Genomic DNA, 21780 nt, shown 5'->3' on the forward strand with positions numbered 1-21780 from the left:
CACTATTAGTGAATGTTTCAAATTATTATTTTGCCATCGACAAAAACAAAAATTCAATGAGTATCTTTGGTTTTTTTGTTGTTTGTTTTTTTAATTGTGCTAAGTAGAATGGAAAGACAGATGGCTCACACATTAGGAAGGCCAAAGCTAGGACTATAAAATCTTTTAGTGTGAATATTTTCTATGATAAAACAAAATCTTTATTTATTGCCTTGAATTTGTGGATGAGGAATTCTGAAAAGTTTCTCGAAGGCAAGGAACTGTAAGTACAAATTACATACTATTGTGAGTTTAAGGTATTTAGCATGCTATGGTAGTCTTTTGTATATAATCACTACAATACAAATTAATCAGCATAGCTGTGTTCCAATAAAGCTTTATTTACAAAAATAGGTGGCAAATGGTAATTTGCAAACCCCTTGTCTAGTCAATCATAATCAAAAGAACTTTAAAATTATGGTGCATTGCTATTGGAATTTGACCTGTGGAATTTTAAGATAATCAGCTTTTAAAATAATGTATCTAATAGTTAAATACATCTAATTTAATGTAACTAATCAGCTTTTAAAATATGTCTATGTAATTATAGTTGACCCTTGAACAATATGGGTTTGAACTATGGAGGTCTGTTTATAGGTGGACTTTTTGTTTTGTTTTCATAAATACAGTACATTACTGTGAATATATTTTCTCTTATAATTTTCTTAATGTTTCTTTTTCTCTAGCTTAATATAAGAACACAGTGTATAATACAACACAAAACATGTGTTAACTGTTATCATTAAGGCTTCTGGTCAGCAGTAGACTATTAGTAGTTGTGTGTGGGTTAAAAATTATACATGGATTTTCTTCTGTGTAGGGATTCAGCACCCCTAACTCCCTCATTGTTCAGGGTTCAGCTGTGTGTGATTTCTGTTAATAGCTTCAAGTTGTGAACCAGTTTGTTTATGAATTAGGCACATTTATTAAAAGCATTTAGAAACTCATAAAAGAAATTTTTATTTTTTATATGTTAAAAAGTTTTATCCATTGTCCATACTGAAATACCGGAAAGTTTTTGTTATTACTAAATCATGTATGCCTAAAAGAAGTCTTACTTTTGGGGACACCTGGGTGGCTCAGTAGGTTAAGTGGCCAACTCCTGATTTTGGCTGAGGTCATGACCTCAGGGTCCTGGGATAGAACACCCCTGCCCCAGTCAACTCCACTCTCAGCTGGGAATCTGTTTGAGGATTCCCTCTCTGCCCCGCCCCTCCGTGCGTGCATCCATGCTTGCACATGCTCTCCCTCTCTCAGATCTTTAAAAAAAAAAAATGGTCTTATTTTTCTAAGTGGCAAGCTCGAAAGCAAATGGCAATCAGAAGTCTTTTGGAGAACATTCCTCCCCCACTTCCTTCTGGGGCAATTTTTTTTCGAGATAGTTAACCTTGAAAAATAACCATATGTTTTGTTTACTGCAGAGCTTCTCAAATCCGCTTATTTGTTTATAGATATTGAAACGCTCCCAGGAAAGAATGTTTTTCCCAACTTATTTGAATCTCCAAGGAATTATATTCCATAGAACAGTATTTGGAAAATGATGCTATAAGGCAGTGGTCTCAGGTGGAAATTTTGCGCCTTAGGGCACATTTGACAATATCTGAAGGTACATTTTTGGTTGACACTCTGGGGGTGAGGAATGAGGGGAGTGCTTCTGGAATCTCAGGAGATGACTGCCTGACTTAAATCATTGCCCTTTCATATCATTATTCATCCTGCTATTGTTTTCTTAATATGTACTTGATAACATAAGACTATAAATAGTAATTTTGATTTTATGGAAACTGGCAAGGGAAAGCTGACAATTTTTAAAATAGGGTTATTTTTAAAATGAAAGTGGTACAGTCAAGAGACTTTGAATCCTTCGTGGAGACTGACAAAGTGAACAAATTTAAAGAGTACTGACTTCTTAGGTGAGAAATCTATAGTCTTCTGGCAGTATGTGTTTTCTTCAGCCTGATCATGCTTGGCTTTATAAAAATAGGCTCTATAAGAGAGAAAGAACATTAATCTTAAGTTTTAAGGGAAAATACAAATACAGTTTTGTTTTGTTTTTTAAAGATTTATTTGAGATAGCATGCTTGTAGGGGTGGTCAGAGGTAGAGAGGGAGAATCTCAAGCAGATTCTCCACTGAGGGTGGAGCCCAAGTGGTGCTTGATCTCACAACCCTGAGATTATGACCTGAGCCAGAATCAAGAGTTGGATGCTTCACTGAGCCACCCAGATGCCGCAAAATACAACTTTCTTAAATTAACACTTGTCATTTGATTTTTATGCCCCTCGTCTACCAAAAGTGACATAGGACATTTAGAAATTTTGTTTGTTTAGAAGTTTGTGGCATTTTCTGAGAATCTGGGATTACCACTGTGGTGGCAATATCAGATTGGAAATTAGAGATTTAAACTGCATTGTAAAGTTTGTTTTTAGGTATAAGATGGAATTTCTAAATAACAGTTGAAATAAAGTATAGAAAGTATGATATAAATGGATTATACAATATATATTTGGGTAAAGTATTGAATATCCTTTCTATTAAAATGTTTATGTCAGCCTCTGAGGTATGGTATAATGTGTTTATTTTCCTTGTGTTCGTAAAGTCAGGTAAAAGTTTTGAGAGATGGTACGTATTTTGATTCCAGAATATTTTTGAAAGAAAATCAAGGAAGGAGTGTTAAGCCCTTTTTTAGTTATGTAAGGAAGGTTTTCTGTGTATTGAAACTAGGTATTTCCAAGCTGTAACACTAAATTGTTTAAACTTTTAAAGTTGTCTACTTTTAACTTCAGAGAATAATAATGGTAACTATTTAGCTTTCTCTGTGAAGTGATATGTGCGTGCAGCATGTTTCAGAGAATTTAGCACTTAATAATTGTTGAATCTTTTATTTGGCTTCAGTGTTCTAAGAAAAGTTAACTTCTTGAGAATCAATCTTAAGAATAAGATTTTCTATATACTCAAGTGATGGTCGCCTAGTATTAAAAAATTAAAAATATTCTTAAGTGTGTCCAAATAATGGACTAGAGAGGACAGATTATAATAAAGTAAGCTAAAAGAAGGCAAATCCATATTTTCTCTGATGAACTTTAGGACAGAATGCCAGCCATCGACATAAATAATCATATTAGGTATGCAAATGCCTACTCTAGCAGGGACTATGTTGATCAAGGAGTTATTTGGAAGAGATAATCTACTTGGGTGTCTCAAACATATCTCAATCTCAGCATGTCCAGTGAGCACTGCGATGGTCCATCTCAAACCCACCCATTTTACAGTGTTTTCTGTCTCATTAAATGACACCACTCTACCCTCTTCTGCAAATGGGAAACCTAGATATTAGTCACGATACTTGCCTCTTCCCCTTATGTATTCCAGCTCTGTTCAGTAAAAATGTTAGCAATATCCATAAATGTTTTAGTAATTACACCAAAAAGCTAAGAAACAGGTGAAATTAATTTTGATATTTTTGATTTATCTCAATATGTCCAAAATTTTATTTCCATATTTTAAAATCAGATATTTTTTTTTTAAAGATTTTATTTATTTATTTGACAGACAGAGATCACAAGTAGGCAGAGAGGCAGGCAGAGAGAGAGAGAGAGAGGGAAGCAGGCTTCCTGCGGAGCAGGGAGCCCGATGCGGGGCTCGATCCCAGGACCCTGAGATCATGACCCGAGCCGAAGGCAGCAGCCCAAACCACTGAGCCACCCAGGCGCCCCTAAAATCAGATATCTTATATTTCTTTTTAAATTCTAAATTTTCGAAGTCCAGATAATGTTTCACACTTAAAATGAATACATCTCAATTCCTACTTCCACATTTCATGTGCTTAATCATCACATACGGCTGGTGGCTACCATATTGGGCAGTGAAGATCTAGTCTGTCACTAAGTCCTTTGAGTTGTACCTCCTAAATAACTCTTAATTCCTTCTCTCTCTCTCTCTCTCTCTCTCAGCTGGCATCATCCTGATACAGATTACTGATAACTTCTAGCCTTCCTCCCATCAGTACACAGTGGTCAAAATGATCTCTCCCAAATCTTTTAATTCCACCCCCATCATTTACTCTTTAAAATCTCATCGCTTCCTTGGGGTTAGCCTTTCCTGATACTCCTCCTCTAGATCAATTCTATTATCTACTCATCGAGCATCATGTACACCCTCTCTTGTAGCATCTTGTTTACTTTCATTTGTGTGAGCACTGTAAGTTCCAAAAGAGCCAAAACCATGTCTTTTTCCCCTTGCTATATCTTTAGTAACTGAGTGCCAGATGTAAAGTAATTATTCAACCAAACTCTGTTAACTGATGAATTTAACTGCTGCCCTCCTTGAAAATGCTGTGGCCCCCGTGTAGCAGTATCTGGTCCAACCCTTAAAAAGCATTGTTTTGGGGGCACCTGGGTGGCTTAGTGGATTAAAGCCTCTGCCTTCAACTCAAGTCATGATCTCAGGGTCCTGGGATCGAGGCCCACATCAGGCTCAGCACGGAGCCTGCTTTCTCCCCTCTCTCTCTCTCTCTGCCTGCCTCTCTGCCTACTTGTGATCTGTCTGTCAAATAAATAAAAATCTTAAAAAAAAAAAAAAAAAAGGCACTGTTCTTAATACTCTTGATCTCAGCTCAGGTCTTGATCTCTAGTTTTTGAGTTCAGGCCCCATGTTAGGCTCCACACTGGGTATGGAGCCTACTAAAAGAAAAGCATTGTTCTTGGATCTTTCCTCTTCATTTCATCCTTTGTATAAGCAGGGATTGTTCTTTTCTTTGTTCAGAAGCCTTTAATTCACTTTACCTACTGAGATAAATTTCAAATTTTTAACTTGCCATTTGAGGCTCTGTGTAATCTGACCCCGATATTATAAAAATGAAACTAGCCAAGTTGTATTCTTCCTACTCTCCAAATTAACATTACCCTTAGGAGCCATCTTTCTATTCATTCAGTAAGTACTTTTACTATATTACCAGGTAATGATCAAGGCCAGTACTATCAAGGAAAACTTTCTATTCTACTGTATATCTCTTCTGTTGTAGGTATAATCTGTTCTCTCTATACCCACTGGTTGCATATGACTGTTAAGCCCTTGAAAGTTGACTGTTGAGCACTTGAAATGTGAATAATGCTGAGGAACTAAGTTTTTTTATTTTGGTTAAATCTTATTAGCCATGTCTGGTTAGTGGCTATAGTATTGGATAGTGCAGATCAAAGGAATGGAGCACATGTTATCTGCCCTCATGGAGTTCATGCCCTGGTATGGAGATGGTCAGTAAATAAACTGTATCAGATGGTGACACATTATGCAGGAAAATAAAATTAGGTAACCAGTAGGAGATGTATATGTTGGGAAGGAGCAGAAAATGTTGTTTATGTAAGATAGAAAAGGTACTGACAAACTGACATTTGAGCAGAGATATGAAAAAAGTGAATGTAAGCCATGTGGATGGGTATATTTAGAAGTGTTCCAGAGATAGAGAATAGCATGGACAAAGGACCTGAGGAAGGAGTGTGCTTACCTTATTCTAGAAATAGCAGAGACTGGTGTGTCTAGATTGAAGTTACAGGGTAGAGCAGCCAAGGACCAGAACAGGAAGGGTTTTATTGGGTGTTAGGGAGAATTAAGCTTTTGCTTTGTGAAACAAGATGCCATTGGAGGGTTTCAGCAGCTGAAATCATGACCCTGGTCTTGAAGAGAATTACTCTGATTATTGTATTGAGAATAGGTATATACCTACATACTGGGAATGTCCTTTTGGACAAAGGACATTTTACATATTAAATTTTTTCCTCTTCTTTCAGATCTTAATTCAGAAATTACCTCTTCCGCTTGCTTTTCCTAAGCCTTATCATATAGAAGTGATTATTCTTTTTCACTAGTATTCATGTCCGTATGTTCATAGTCCTATATATGTTCATTTTTTTCTGTAGACTATAAATTCTCCAACAACGGTGATTGTAGCTAGTATACACACAGTGCTCCTAGTTATTGGTTGAATGAATGGTACCTCTAGTTACAACTAAAATCATGGGAACAGTTGTCTTTTTTTAAAGATTTTATTTATTTGACAGACAGAGATCACAAGTAGGCAGGGAGGCAGGCAGAGGAGAGAGAGGGATGCAGGCTGAGACCCTGGACCCTGAGATCATGACCTGAGCCGAAGGCAGAGGCTTTAACCCACTGAACCACCCAGGCGCCCCATGGAAACAGTTTCTTAAATTATAACACGAAATGATACTTTGATGAAAATGTCGCTCTATAATTGCTTTTATAAGCAGAATTACATCTAAATGCAGTAATAAAAAAAAAATAGCATGGTGTCCAAACCATTTACCCATATTCACTCATTTAATCCTCTTACAAACCTGTGAGTTGGTATTATCAGCACTATCTTCTGGATGGGAAATTGAGACAAATAGTGGTTAAGTAATTTCTATAAGATTACAGAGCTTGGATTTAGATCCGTGCAACCTGGCCTTACTAAACACAGTTAATTTTTTTAGTAGATCATAGACCTACTAAACAATTTTGGAAGCCAACAGAACATTGCCAGCTATTAGCAACATTTATTCTAAAAATTCTAACATTCTGACTTAACTACTGTTCTATTACTTGTGAAACAAAACTATGCAAAATTCTGATGTTCATTAACCTATTTTTAGAATATACATCATTATGTTAATCCATTTAACTCATTTTTTTCATAACAGAGTAATGGCATATCAATATAAACATACCATGGGAACAAACTTTGTGTTTTTCCCTTGTTTAGGGCCTGTATATCTTTGGGATCAAGAACTCGAGCCATTGGAAATGCAGCTAAGAGCCAGGTAAATTGTTAACGTTGACTTACAGGAAGAATTTAATGGAATCTTGGTAACCAAGCTCCCACTTTACTAGTTAGTGAGAAAAGAGAAGGAGAGAAATTTGACAGACTTGTATAACTTTGTATTTTAATAGGTATATTTTGCTTTGGGGTTGTAAAATATTTCTTATATTTTATTTTTTAAAAAGTCTTATTTAGTTGTAAAGTTGGGGTGTATGACATAGCTTTTTCCCCTGTATGGTCACTTTTCTATGAGGTATCCTATCTAGAATGTACACTTCCAACAAGTAAGCAATGTCTTTGTAAAAAAAGGTGGGAAAGATGGAAGAACTAATTTCCAGAGTAACCCAGTGTGGCTACTTTTGCATGGAATCTGCTTAAGTGTTCATATTTCTAAGCTTCCAAAGTGCTTTTAAGTAGAACATTTACTTTTAACGTTTTTTGTTAGAGGTTCATTTTCCTCAGACTTTATTTCCCTGATCCAAAAGCCCTTAACAATTACTTCTTATATTTTAACATGTAGCTGGGTCTTCTTTTTGTCATAAAATAACTTTAATAGGTCTTTTTTCCCTCCTGACTTTATGGGAATAATTGACTCATTTATCTAGGAATTTTTGCTTAAGACTTTCCTCAAGGTTGTCTTCCAATTGGTCTTTATGAAAATGTTATCTTTTACACTTTCATATTGTACATTAACACATGTTGAGTTTGTGCCAAAATAACTTCTTCACTAAAGTTTACATCTTATATGCTGTGTGATCTTCTAAGCGTATCACAGATAAGAGTCTCTATAAAGAATGCAAACTAAAGTTATTCCTCCTAAAGAGACCAATGTGGTAATTCAGCATCCCTGTAGCTTTCATCTTGTAACTTGTAACTGAAGAGCACGATCTGTTTGACTTTAACTAAGAGGGCAGCAACTAGATCTCAATATTAGTGTAGAGTCTGAGCTAGATGTTCTAGTTAAAAAATTACTTTGGTAAAATACAAGCCATTTGCAAATTCAGACACTTTAACTTTGTGTCATGCTACACGGAAGGAATTTAAATTTACCAGCCTAGAAGCACTTCTCAACAGTAAGAAATTTCATTCTCACTACATGGGAAGTTTCACAAAGAACTAGATATTAAGAGGAAAATAAAAGGGGGGCAATGTGGAAGAGTGTTTCAATAAAAACATAGGAATGGAAGTGGAAGAAAGAGAAGGCAAACGTACTAATTCACTAAAGCAAAAGGTGAGGAAAACCAAACAGATGAACTGTAGATAGATTTTCACTGTACTACTTGAAAAGTTTTACATTTTTGTTCTTTCTTTTTTGAAAACATTAATTTTGAGTCTACATTCCTAGGATAGGAAGAGGATTTGTGGAGCAATATATTAGATGCATACATTCTTATTGTATAATTTTACTGTCAGCTGGAAGCCAGACAAATGATTGTGTATAATTCTAAACTTAAATGTGTAGGATAAAGAGACTCGGTGGTCTTAAATATTAGCATAATGTTGATTTTGCATTCATTAAATATCAATAAATAAAAGTGTTTGCTGCCAACAGATAGTCACAAATGTAAGAAATACAATTCATGGCTTCAAAAAGCTTCACGGGCGATCATTTGATGATCCCATTGTGCAAACGGAAAGGATCAGGCTTCCTTATGAACTGCAGAAGATGCCTAATGGAAGTGCAGGAGTTAAGGTAAGCTTCTCAGAGTACAAATATATTTAAATTCAAGAAACCAAATATAATATTGCCTGTTTATAATTTTTTTCCACTAGTCCTAGTACATATGTACCAAGATTCAGTTTTTGTAGGAAGCTTTAGTGAGTGCCCCTAGATAATTTTTAAAATCCAGACAATACTTTGATTGTCAAGAAAAAATTATTTGAAGAACTTTTAGAAGTGAACAGTATTTAAGCAATAAAGGCAGAGACATAAGTGATTTAGAAAAATAGACTGCTTAAGTATATTAATTGTTATATTAAAGCAAACTCTACTTCCAAATAAGAGATGGATTCTTGATTTTTAATTGTACATCCTGAGAATGGTAGGTTATAGATTGGTTAACAAAAACATGGTAGCCTTTGTGTTTTTTACCTCAAAACAAAGTTACCATATGACCCAGCAGATTCCCTCTTCATTATATAGACCAGAGAATTGAATAATGTGTGCACACAAAAACTTGTACCTGATTTTCACGATAGCATTGTTCATAATAGTCAAAAAGTAGGAACAGTCCAAGTATTCATCATCTGATGAGTGGTTAAATGAATTGTGGTACCTGTACAATGGAATATTTAGCCATAAACTGGAGTGACTTCATAGAGATGAATATGGCCACATAAATATACTTAAACACACATATGTTGTGCTGCTTGAGAAAAGCTCTTCCAGAGTTTAGTGTTACAGAATAAAATTTGGTTCACTAAGGACACAGAAGTAAGACATAACTTTTTCTTCAGTAAACTAAATGTAGTTATTATATGGGTTCCAAGGTAACTTTATATTGCTCATAAATTTATTGGTTATTATAAAAGGGCTTAATTATCTAAAGCACACATCTTCCAGTATTCCTTCATCAAGAAGCATTGTAAAGTTCCCTTTTGTGTGCTTAAACCTGTGTATAAGATGAAGTGATTATTTGGTCTAAAAAACACAATTTTGAAATTTCATGTATACATCTCTAATATTTAACTTAATGATTATTCCTAGAAACCTTGGAATAATAGATAAAATATCTCTTTTTTTAATAAGAAATTTTCTTTCCTGATATTCTAATTTCCTCTTCCTAAAACTGTATGACTAAATCTTACATTTTAAGGTCAGAAGAGTTCTAACTTTCAAAAGAAGGATTATTTGATCTTTTTCTCTCTCAATATATGCCTGGAAAGTGAATGTTAAAAATTGCTTTTGTGAGAGGCATGTGGGTGTCTCAGTTTGTTAAGCATCTGCCTTCAACTCAGGTCATGATCTCAGTCCTGGGATTGAGCCCTTCATCAAGCTTCCTGCTCAGTGAGGAGCCTCCTTCTGCCCCTTTCCCCCTGCTTATGTGTACACTAGCACACACTCTCTTTTACAAATTTTTTTCTTTTTTAACTTTTTTCTTTTTGAAAAATTGCTTTTGTGAAAAGGAGAGATTTAAGGCAGGAAGACATTTTTGAGAACAATTTGGTTATATTACTACGTGTAAGTCACTTGAATTTTATAAAGGAGAGGTGGTAATACTAGTATAATCTTTTTCAGAATATAACTTCCTTGAGCAAAGATGGTCTTTTTCGCTGTTGTTTGTCTATCATGTATAGAGTAGGTCCTCACAGAATCATATTGGATGAATAAAAGACTCAATAAATATCTCAACTTCTGGTTTTAGGTGCGGTACCTAGAAGAAGAGAGACCTTTTGCAATTGAGCAAGTTACTGGAATGCTGCTGGCTAAACTTAAAGAGACTTCAGAAAATGCTTTGAAGAAACCAGTAGCAGACTGTGTGATTTCAGTAAGTTTACTTAACTACTTTCAAATTGCACCTTCCAGTATATTAACATTCTATTGAAATATTTTTCTTCCCTTTTCTTTACTCTTTCTGATCTTAATTAGTTAAAAAAAAAAATTATGTTAAAAAAAAAAAACACCTTATTTGGTAAAGTTTAGGATTGAGTTAGTTTCCTAAAAAGTCAGTTATGATAATCTGTGAATCTTAAAAAAAAAACAAAACAAAAAACAAAAAACAGTGTATATGATTAGTGACTGCTGTATCTGCCAGTAATTCCTAAGAATCTTTCCTGGTCACTCTTAACTTCCCACCTGTAGGGACCTTAACATTTCATGGCAAAGTTGAAAATTCCCATTTGGGAATTTGAGATTATATATATTTGTATATTTTGTATCAGAAAGAAAAAATATTTTTTAAATGAAAAATTGGATATATTTAACATGCTATAGTTTCAGAAATTTTGACATACGCTTTAACAAAACCATCATCAATAATTATCAGTATTATAAACATATTTATCACCCCCCCCCCAGAATCCCATTGTATCTCCTTTAAAGTAAAAGTTGTTTAGGTATAAGGTGTGTAGCATGATCCTTTGACATACATATACATAGTGAAATGATAATGATTACTGCAATTGAGCAGTAGTCATTAATTAATTAATATACCCATCTCAAGTACTATTTTTGTGTGTGGGGCAAGAACACCTAAGATCTACTTTCTTAGCAGATTTCCAGTATATAATACACTATAACTAACTCTAGACACCATATGCTATACATTAGATTTTTAGAATTTATTCATCCTACATAACTGAAACTTTGTAATCTTTGGCTAGTATCTCCCCATTTCCCCCACCTCCTTGCCCCTGGTAACCACCACTTTACTCTCTTGCTTCAATGAATTTAACTTTTGTAGATTCCACATATAAGAGAGCATGCAATATTTTTCAAAAAGAAAAGGTCTTTCTTTAAGGATTCATAGAACATTTCATCATTTATCTTTTGAGATCCCATTATATACTGATAATTTTTTAAAGTTACATGTTGTCACTTAAATGTGAGTATGTTTCTAATATTATTAAACTTCTCTACCTAATTTCAACAGTCTCCTGTCCTCAGAAAAATAGAATTGGACTATAAACTCCACTGGAATTTAGTAATTAGATTATTATAGGTATTTTAGAATTTTTTGAATGAGAGAAAAATAATAGAGCTTTAATATTTTCTATTCTGACCATTTAATAATAGCAAATACTAGAGTGTACCTTTGGCCAGGCAATGTTGCAGGCATTTCATAAGTACTAACTCATTTAATCCTCAGAACCGCCCTATGAAGGTAGGATATTTTTAACTCCAGTTTTATAGATTAAAAAGCGGACACACAGAAGTTAAATAACTTGCCCCAAATCAACAAAGCTAATGAGTTGTAAGCCAGAATTCACTCCCCTGTATTTCATTCCCAAGCCTCTGCCTATAACTCTTCCCTTGTACTACCAGTTGAAAGTATACATCATAGTGAGTTTGGTTTTAAAATCCATCTTAAATTCAAGTTCATTGACTATACTTGATAATACTTCCACATCAGTAGTTAATATTAGGAGTGGATAAGGAAGATGTGGTCCGTATACACTATGGAGTATTATGCCTCCATCAGAAAGGATGAATACCCAACTTTTGTAGCAACATGGACGGGACTGGAAGAGATTATGCTGAGTGAAATAAGCAAAGCAGAGTCCATTATCATATGGTTTCACTTATTTGTGGAGCATAACAAATAGCATGGAGGACAAGGGGAGATGGAGAGGAGAAGGGAGTTGAGGGAAATTGGAAGGGGAGGTGAACCATGAGAGACTATGGACTCTGAAAAACAACCTGAGGGTTTTGAAGGGGCGGGGGGAGGGAGTTTGGGGGAACCAGGTGGTGGTATTAGGAAGGGCAGGTATTGCATGCAGCACTGGCTGTGGTGCAAAAACAATGAATACTGTTATGCTGAAAAGAAATTAAAAAAAAAGAAAGTTAATGTCAGAAGAGAGCATGATGAACATTTTGGCCATTATTTACTTTGTAGTTAGTGTGATAGACACATTGTGAGCTATATAAGGGGAAGTATTTTCTCTGTTTTATGCACTGTTATATCCCTAAGTGGTTAGAAAAGTACCTGTTACATAAGTGCTCAATGGGTATTAAATGAAGTCTATATTAGAATTTGGATTTTTGTCAGAAGGATAATAGCAAAATCAGGATAAACAGTTTATCAAAATTCAAGTTCTTTTCCTGTTGTTAGTATCTGTTAAATGAAATTTCTGACTTCAAAAAGCAATAAAATTGGAGACAACTTACTTAAAATTGGAAGAGCTTCAAGTCATTTTGTACATGAATGTACTTAATTAGCTTTTTTTTTTTAAGATTTATTTATTTAAGAGAGAGAGCATGCAGTACCCATGCACACACGCAGGGGGAGGGGGAAGGGAAGAGCTGACTCCCTCTATCAGGACCCTATCCCAGGACCCTGAGATCATGACTTAAGATCAGCCTAAGTCAGATACTTAACCAACTGAGCCACCCAGGTATTCCTACTTAATTAGCTTCTCAGAAATCTGTCTGTAGACAAAAATCAAAGTTTGACAGAACTAAGTATATGTAAATCTAAAATGTCTCAGTTATCTTTTAATAAAATCTTTATTAACATTAATTAAACATATAGTGGTTTTTTTTTAAAAGAAGTACTTCTCTTCATAAGTCCCCTGCAATATAGGTACCCCCTCCCTTTTAGATGATAGGCACTGCAAACCTTGGGTTTTATATTCTCCTAGCTAACATATACCTACACAAAAATCATGCTACACATGTCCTTTTTTCTAATCAGTATAGATACTCTTCCATGACCATTCAGATCTGCCTGATTCTAACAGCCACATATTATTCCATTATATGGAAATACTAAGATATATTGTTAATAGCTACTGGATATCATTTTAACAGTCTTGGGCTTTCAATTTTTCATTATTAAAGATGAACAAACTTTTTTTTTTCCCATAGAGCAGACCCAACACAAGAAGGATTTAGATGAACATAGTTTGGAAATCTTGAAGTATAATTTCATCTTATTACTTGCTTTAAATTTGTGTTCAAACTTAGGTAAACACTTTGTGGTATAGAAATTGCCAAAAAGAAAAAAACTAGTGTTTTTTTTCTTGTTTATTTAATTAGAACACCATTCTTTGCCTTAAGCCCTACACAAGTTTTAGAGCAGTTATTTTACATTTTTAACTGATGAAATGTTTAAAATCTATTACATCAAACTAATATATTTTAATTACTGTTTTAAAATACCAGATTCCTAGCTTTTTCACTGATGCTGAGAGAAGATCTGTGATGGCTGCAGCCCAGGTTGCAGGTTTAAATTGTTTAAGGTTGATGAATGAAACTACTGCAGGTGAGCACTTTGCAGTTTGAAAATCACTGTCAGAAAAATACTGTTCTGGTTGTTTTTGTTTTAATATAAAGCATTTATCTTTTTAAAACTTACTGTGTACTAGCTCTTTTAACCTCTAGTTTTGTAGTACAGTATTTTGCTAAAAGTTAAGTATGTCTTATATTTGCTGTAAGAATTATATATAACAAATGATTCTAAAGGAAAAATAAAAACAGTAACCAAATTATAAAAAGTTAATTGACTTTGAAATGAATATAATTTATATTACACTCTCTATGAAAGTGCAGTATCAAAAGGACTTATCTTCTGTTTTCCAAGAGATTGCTATCCTGATACTAATGTAATTTCTTTGTTCTTACACAGTTGCACTAGCATATGGAATTTATAAACAGGATCTTCCCCCACTGGATGAGAAACCAAGAAATGTAGTATTTATTGATATGGGACATTCTGCCTACCAGGTCTCCGTTTGTGCTTTTAACAAAGGAAAACTTAAAGTAAGTAAATAAATGATTTGCTATATGTAAGTTTAATGGTTAAGAGAGCAAGAGCATGTAAGACAATATAGAGAACCTTAGTGCCTGGGTTTAAATCCTGGCTCGGCCACTTAAAAACTGTGACCTTGAGCAAGTTACATACTCTCCTTAAATCTGAGGTTTGCCACCTGAAGATAGTATCAGTAATTACCTCAGAATTTTTGAGGAAAAATTAGTTTTAATGTATGATAAATGCTTGGAATGCCTTATAATGGATACTGTAATTTGTATTAGCTATTTCTATTGTCAAGGTGTTAAGTCACCTACAGGAAGCATTAAGTACATTACTATCCATAAATATATTTAGGAAAAATTTTCTAAAATGATTCCCTTTGGTTTCTTTTTGGTTTTTTTGTTTTAAGATTTTATTTATTTATTTGACAGACAGAGATCACAAGTAGGCAGAGAGGCAGGCAGAGAGAGGAGGAAGCAGTCTCCCCGCTGAGCAGAGAGCCAGATGTGGGGCTTGATCCCAGGACCTTGGGATCATGACCTGAGCTGAAGGCAGAGGCTTTAACCCACTGAGCCACCCAGGCGCCCCCATTCCCTTTGTTTTATAAACTTTCCTTATCCAGGAGTTCTAATTATAATTTTCTAGAATGTGGCATCGTTTAGTTCTGTGTGCTTATCTTATAGTTTGTATTTGATTTTACATTCATTTTTATATTGGTCATCTTATCATCTTGTCTCTCATCATCAGTCACATATGTAGAAGTTACTTAGAAGATGAAGTACTATCCAACAGACCTTTTAGAGCCTTTTGTCTCACATTTTATAGTAACATCCCACAAGGGTAATGACTTATAATGAATATAGGATAGTTTTCTGTAAATTGGTTTAATCTGTTGTTTAGTCTTGAATTTTAACTTAAGAATATTTTCCTCCCTTCCTTTTTAGTAGATATCTTCAAGTAGCCATATCTGTGGCCCTTCTGTCCAGAAGGGTGCATGTTTGCACTAGTCACATACTAACATAGTTTTGCAGTTAATTTTGTGTGGTACTGGTCCTAGCAAGAAGTTGATCCATGAATTCTCCATACTAGTTTGTGGGCTGATAACCCAGTCACATTATGTTTATAACTTTCTGTAGGGTTTACTATTGTTCTATAACACATTCTTGTGAAAAAAACCTGAGGAGCCACACCAACGGTGGGGTTTCTATTTTTTAAGTGACTAGTATAAGTAGTCATTTGTGTCCTCTACCTTGGAGAGAGAGACTAGATATCTTGCTCCTGCATTTTCAAGAGGTATGGTGTTCAAGTTCTGTGACTTTTCTACTACTCTTTGATCCATCCACTAGCTGGGGCTCATTGGTCAACAAGTTTATTATATTATTAATTTTCGTTTCTTTTCTTCACTTTCTTGTGTTTTATTTTTTGGTTTTTCATGTATTCTTTTGCTCTATGTTTTTATAAAAATGGTATAGAAATGGCTTGGCTTTTTTTTTTCATGGTAGTTAGAAGGCCTAATTCCTGACCTGAAAATTGACCAGTTGTGCTGTTTTAGATTGAATCTTTGAATTGGCTTTTCTTGGCTGTTTTGTTTTGATTTCATGCTTTAGGACTGTTCCTTTGCTCTCTTAAACTTGGTTTTTGGCCTGTCTGTTCAGTGTTGTTATAGAATCAACAGATATGAGACAGCGAAGTTTTAAATATAACTAAATTATTCAGAAATAGAATTAATTATAATTATGGTATATGGATCTGCAACCCAAAATAGATAATTCAGAATGGGTAAGTATGTTTTAAATATAAGTGATAATTAGTGTAAGTGATAGCTAGTTTGACACCCCTTTTTGACAAGGTTTTTGCCTTTAACTTTATTTTTATTTTAAAAGTTGGTTTTTACCTTTTTGAAAGCATTTATATTTCTGAAAATTCAGTTCTGGTTTTTTTGGTTAAACAGGTCTTGGCTACCACCTTTGATCCATATTTGGGTGGCAGGAACTTTGATGAGGCTTTAGTAGACTACTTCTGTGAGGAGTTCAAGACCAAATACAAGATAAATGTGAAAGAAAATTCTCGGGCTTTGTTGCGTTTGTATCAGGAATGTGAAAAACTGAAGAAGCTGATGAGTGCAAATGCATCAGATCTTCCACTGAACATTGAGTGTTTCATGAATGACCTTGATGTTTCTAGTAAAATGAACAGGTACCGTGTATGTTTTCAATTTAAGAAGTGTTGGCTTATTTTATGTTTAGATCGTGTCTGATATTTTTCATCCTGTTTAAAAGATCTACTTGAATTTTATATCCTAAAATGATGAATTTTATTTAATTTTCCCACAGGGCTCAGTTTGAACAGTTATGTGCTTCCCTCTTCTCCAGAGTTGAGCCACCATTAAAAGCAGTAATGGAACAAGCTAGTAAGTGTAAATTACTGGACTAACCATCAAAATTGTATTATGGCATTAATTCACTTGAATGGGGTAGGAAATGGTAAAAGCGATGAAAACTTTCATTTGTTTTTTGAAGATTTTTATCTCTCATTTTAAGATTTTTTATTTCATTTACTTGACAGAGAGAGATCACAAGTAGACAGAGAGGCAGGCAGAGAGAGACGGGGAAGCAGGCTCCCTCCCGAGCAGAAAGCCTGATGTGGGGCTCGATCCCAGGATCCCGGGATCATGACCTGAGCCAAAGGCAGAGGCTTAACCCACTGAGCCACCCAGGTCCCCTTTATCTCTCGTTTTAGAGAAGGAGATTTTAGCTTCATTCATAAGAGTAAAGGCACTATGAATCTGGGTTTATGAGACTAATTCCTGACTTATGTTATTGTTTACATCATAAAACTAACATTAGTTATATTTGGAGGTGTTTATATGTAAGTATCCTTTAAAGTCTAAATGAGAAAAAAGTAGAAATGGGACATGATTGTTTTTTGTTAAGGTTTTTGGTAACCAGTACTTTCTATGGGTATTTGTGAGGTGAAAATTAGAAAATTGAAGGAATCTGGAGAGCCCATGAGGTACTTGTCTGTTCTTATTGTCACTCTGTCATCTGGACCAAGTGCAGTACTTGACGCATGGATAGTTAATATTAAGTTTTGCCTTTTTCTAAAGTTTGTTTTTATCTTCCTTCTATTTAGTCTTGTTTTTAGCAAAAACGAAATCAATTTTTTTTAAAGTAATTTCCAAGGTCTTTTGGTCACATTTTAATAAAGGCTATCGTATTTTTCTCAATTAAAAACATTTTGTTTTCCAGACTTGCAACGTGAAGACATAAGTAGTATAGAAATTGTAGGGGGAGCAACTCGAATTCCTGCAGTGAAAGAACAAATCACTAAATTCTTTCTTAAAGACATAAGTACCACATTAAATGCTGATGAAGCTGTTGCAAGAGGATGTGCATTACAGGTATTATTATTTAATAATCCCCCTCTTTTTTACAGGGTATTTTTGCCAGAAATATGGTGATAAGCCTAAAGGGACCTTTTAATAATATTTGTTCGAACCACTTGTCAATAGGCTAAAAATAAATTAAAATTATTCCTGATAAGTAAGTCTTGCATTTTTCCAATTTATGTTTTTAAACTGTCATAGGACAATGTCTATACTGTAGTGAAAGAACATTTACTTTATGAATTCTTATAATTATTCCCATTTAAAATTATTTTTTCAGATTTAAAAATACTTTATATTTTTGTAATTTTGTCATAAAGAGTACTCTTGGCATTTTAAAGTAGCTCTTACCAAAAGACTGTAATTTTTAGGATGTAACGATTTTATTACAAGGACTTTATCAAGCAGTTCATTCAGGGTAACCTACTGTATGTTTTGTGTTTGTTGATTTAAATATGGTATACATCTTATTTTCAGTGTGCGATTCTCTCACCAGCATTTAAAGTGCGTGAATTTTCTATAACAGACCTTGTTCCCTATTCAATCACATTAAGATGGAAAACCTCTTTTGAAGATGGAACTGGGTAAGTTACTTTTAAGGCCTTGGTTAGAGCTTGTTGTAAATAACCAATTGAAACAACTTTCTGAACTAGAGGAATTTATGCTTCTAAAACTCTCAAAACTCTCAAATACTTTTTTTTTTAAAGATTTTATTTATGAAAACTCAAATACTTTTGAATAAAATGTTAGAGAAAAGGAACTATAAAATATTATATAATATGTAAACCATGATGGCATATTCTTAATATTTTATTATAAAGTAAATCATTCTTATTTTCAAATAAAATCACAATATGGAAATATAAAAACTTAACCTGCATCTGCCCTACCCCAACTCCTACTTAGCCCATTTTACAAAGGTAGCCATTGTTAATAGCTACACTTATATTTATCCATTTTCTTGAATATCCAAAAGTAAAAGTTGCACTTTTTAAATACATACATCATTATCTGAGTATTTTCCAGTGCAACTTCCTTTTTAAAATGTCATATATTACCTTTCCATGTCAATAGACAGTGACTATTTTCTCAGCAGTGGTGTGTGCCATAATTAATTTAACGAATACACACTTAAGTCTTATTTTTTCTGATTAAATTAGTGCTATTAGGAACATCCTTGTACACATTTCCTTGTTTAGTTGGGTTTAGTATATCTGTAAGATAACTATATAGGACCGAATTGAGCATTATTATAACCAGTATTGCCACACTGTTCACCAAAAGGATTATACCAATTTATATTCCTTTTAACATTGCTGAATTATCTGTTGTAGCTCATTTTCTTCTATGCTTTTAAAGATAACATTCTGAAAGTGAAAATAAGTACTTTGTTAATAGATTTGCATTTCTGACTTTCATGAGCCACAGTCTTTTCATGCTTTTATTGTTTAAGATTGAAATAGCTTGCTTCCCTACCAAAATAAAAATTTGTGTTTCCAATAATATATCTGACTAGTTTTCAGAGCTTAAAATTTGTACAAGAAGGTAAACCTGTATTTAGCTTTTAAAGTTACTTTTAAAATTTTGTTCTGTGCTCTATACATCCACACCCCCAAGAAACTAAAAGTTTTACACAAATTCTGAAACTATGGATCATCAGTCTGATGTGAATGTTTTGCAGAACATTTAAATGGCATGTCCTAATGTCAATTTTGAGGCAAGAAATGCTGTTCTTTAAAGTTAACTTCAGAGGCGCCTGGCTGGCTCAGTTGGAAGAGCATGTGACTCTTGATGTTAGGGTTGTAAGTTTGAGCCCCATGTTGGGTGTAGAGATTAACTTAAATAAACGTTGTTTTTTTTAAAGATTGTATTTATGAGAGAGCGAGAGAGAGAGGTCATGAGCAGAGTGAGGGGCAGAGGAAGAAGCAGACTCCCTGCTAAGCAAGGAGCCCACTGCAGCATTCCTTCCTTCCTAGGACCTTGGGATCATGACTTGAGCTGAAGGCAGATGCCTAATCCACTGAGCCACCCAGAGCCCCTAAATAAACTTTAAAGAAGATAATTAAAGTTAAGTTCAGTTGAAGATACAGTGATCCAGAAAAGTATTTTAAGAAACATATGGGGAGTTAAATTGAAAAGTATATCTATCCTAGTGATTACAATAAGAAAGTAAAAGATAATGTAGGTTTTTGAAAGCTGGGATAGAGGGCAAGGTCCATGAATATGAGATTTGCAAACCTTGCATAATGAATAGGGTAATGGTATAGTATAGAGTAAGATTCTGGGCCACTATAAACAATAGTTTAAGCTACTTCTGTTAAACTGTTTAAGAGTGGGACTTCTTATGTAGATTTTAAAACTTACTTTACTAGAGAGGAAGAAATACGATGATGTTATTACATCAGTTGAAGTTGGAATATGGAAGTATCAGTGCAAATTTATAAAGTTGACAGCTGTACCGTGGTTATAGTAGAAAATATCCCTGTTAGGAAATACACACTGAAGTACTTAGATGTAAAGGGCTGTAATGTATGGTATCACCCTCCACTGGTTCTGAAAAAAATACACATGTACATAGAGTGTGCACTTAAGTGATGATAAAAGAGGAATAAAATGCTGGCAGTAAATCTAGTTAAAAGATATATATAGGTCTTGTTCCTTGTTCCTTGTGCTGTTATTTTTGCTCCTTTCTGTAAGTTTGAAATTAGTTTCAAATTATTTTAAAGGGAGCTAGAATTAAAAGGGTTACATATGACAAGTATTTTGGAAACTGATAGGATTTGGTCCACAGATGTGAGCAAAAAACTACTTCCTGTATTTTGGCCTCAAAATATACCTTGTCTCAGTTCATTTTTCTTTTTTTTGGTAGGATAAAATTGTCTCATGACAGACATTCTAAGAACTTTGAGCCATAAACCTATCAAATTGTATGTTCATAGCAAAACCAGTAATTCTTTATCTTTACATTTGTGATAGAGGTCTTTAGAGTTGCTGCTTTTGAATTAGGAATCACGTGGATTCTCGATTCATAGACAACTTTCTGTTTATTTTGAACTATTTTCCCACTTCATTTTAGGGAATGTGAAGTATTCTGTAAGAACCATCCTGCCCCATTTTCAAAAGTCATTACTTTCCACAAGAAGGAACCATTTGAACTAGAAGCATTTTATACTAATTTACATGAAGTGCCTTATCCTGATCCAAGAATTGGTAAGAGAACTCAAGAAAAAAATTTCACAAACGTTTGCTTTATAAATATATTAACATTTGAATCAAGTAATTAATAAATTGATATTTGAGCTAAGCTAGCACTGAAAGCTATTCATACTTTTTCTAAACATGTGCTTTTAGTACTCACAGTTTATCCTGGAATAACAGCAGATCTGAATATTTTTAATTCATTTTGACTTCTCTATTTAAAATGCCCTGTAATTTACCTGAAAGATTTGGGTAAGGGTCATTTTTTTATGGAAAAACTCCTTTAACAATAAGTTGAAATTGTGCTGTTAGACTGACTATGTAGTCTGAGTTTAAACTTAAGTTCCCTGACAACAACTAGAATGCATATCATTGGATCAATACAAAAGTGAAAATTGGGGACCGTAATAACTGTTTTAGCTGAGTAATCTTTTTTAGAGATATAAAACAAAGTATGATTTTTATAACATTTAAGAGAAGGAATAATTTATAATTCTTTAAATTTTCTATTTGTATTGCTTTTATTGATAGACTAAAAAGGGAACAATCTGAATATCTCAAATATGTTATTTAAAGCAGTAGAAATAAGTTAGGGAAGGTGGAATTCGTTGCCTTTGCTTCTGTAACTGAGTGGCTCAAACAGAATTTGTTGTCTCCAGTTCTAGAAGCTAGAAGTATGAAATCAAAGTGTTGACAGGATTCCTTCTGAGGGTTTTGAGGAAAGGATCTGCTCCAGGCTTCTGTCCTTGGTTGGTAGATGGCCATCTTCATGTTCACATGACATTTGCCCTATATGTGTATCTGTCTCCATATAAGGACATCAGTCACTGGATTAAAACCTACCCTGATAACCTCATTTTAACCTGATTACCTCTGCTAAGACCTTGTCTTCCAAATAAGGTCATCTTCTGAGGTACTTGAGAATAGGACTTT

General features: G+C 34.1%; 1 protein-coding gene across 2 annotated transcripts in view; it reads left to right on the plus strand.

Moving 5' to 3' along the window:
* Positions 1 to 21780, plus strand: part of HSPA4L (heat shock protein family A (Hsp70) member 4 like) — a 52057-nt gene that overhangs the window by 6873 nt on the left and 23404 nt on the right. For both annotated transcript variants that reach the window (XM_032333368.1, XM_032333369.1), the window contains exons 3-12: positions 6796 to 6853; positions 8405 to 8545; positions 10218 to 10340; positions 13676 to 13775; positions 14139 to 14272; positions 16216 to 16460; positions 16598 to 16674; positions 17513 to 17664; positions 18127 to 18233; positions 20726 to 20859. In XM_032333368.1, coding sequence (XP_032189259.1) covers positions 6796 to 6853; positions 8405 to 8545; positions 10218 to 10340; positions 13676 to 13775; positions 14139 to 14272; positions 16216 to 16460; positions 16598 to 16674; positions 17513 to 17664; positions 18127 to 18233; positions 20726 to 20859 — 1271 coding nt within the window. The remainder of the gene's footprint in view (positions 1 to 6795; positions 6854 to 8404; positions 8546 to 10217; positions 10341 to 13675; positions 13776 to 14138; positions 14273 to 16215; positions 16461 to 16597; positions 16675 to 17512; positions 17665 to 18126; positions 18234 to 20725; positions 20860 to 21780) is intronic.

Source organism: Mustela erminea, chromosome 2 (genome assembly GCF_009829155.1).
Source record: "Mustela erminea isolate mMusErm1 chromosome 2, mMusErm1.Pri, whole genome shotgun sequence".
Taxonomy (NCBI): domain Eukaryota; kingdom Metazoa; phylum Chordata; class Mammalia; order Carnivora; family Mustelidae; genus Mustela; species Mustela erminea.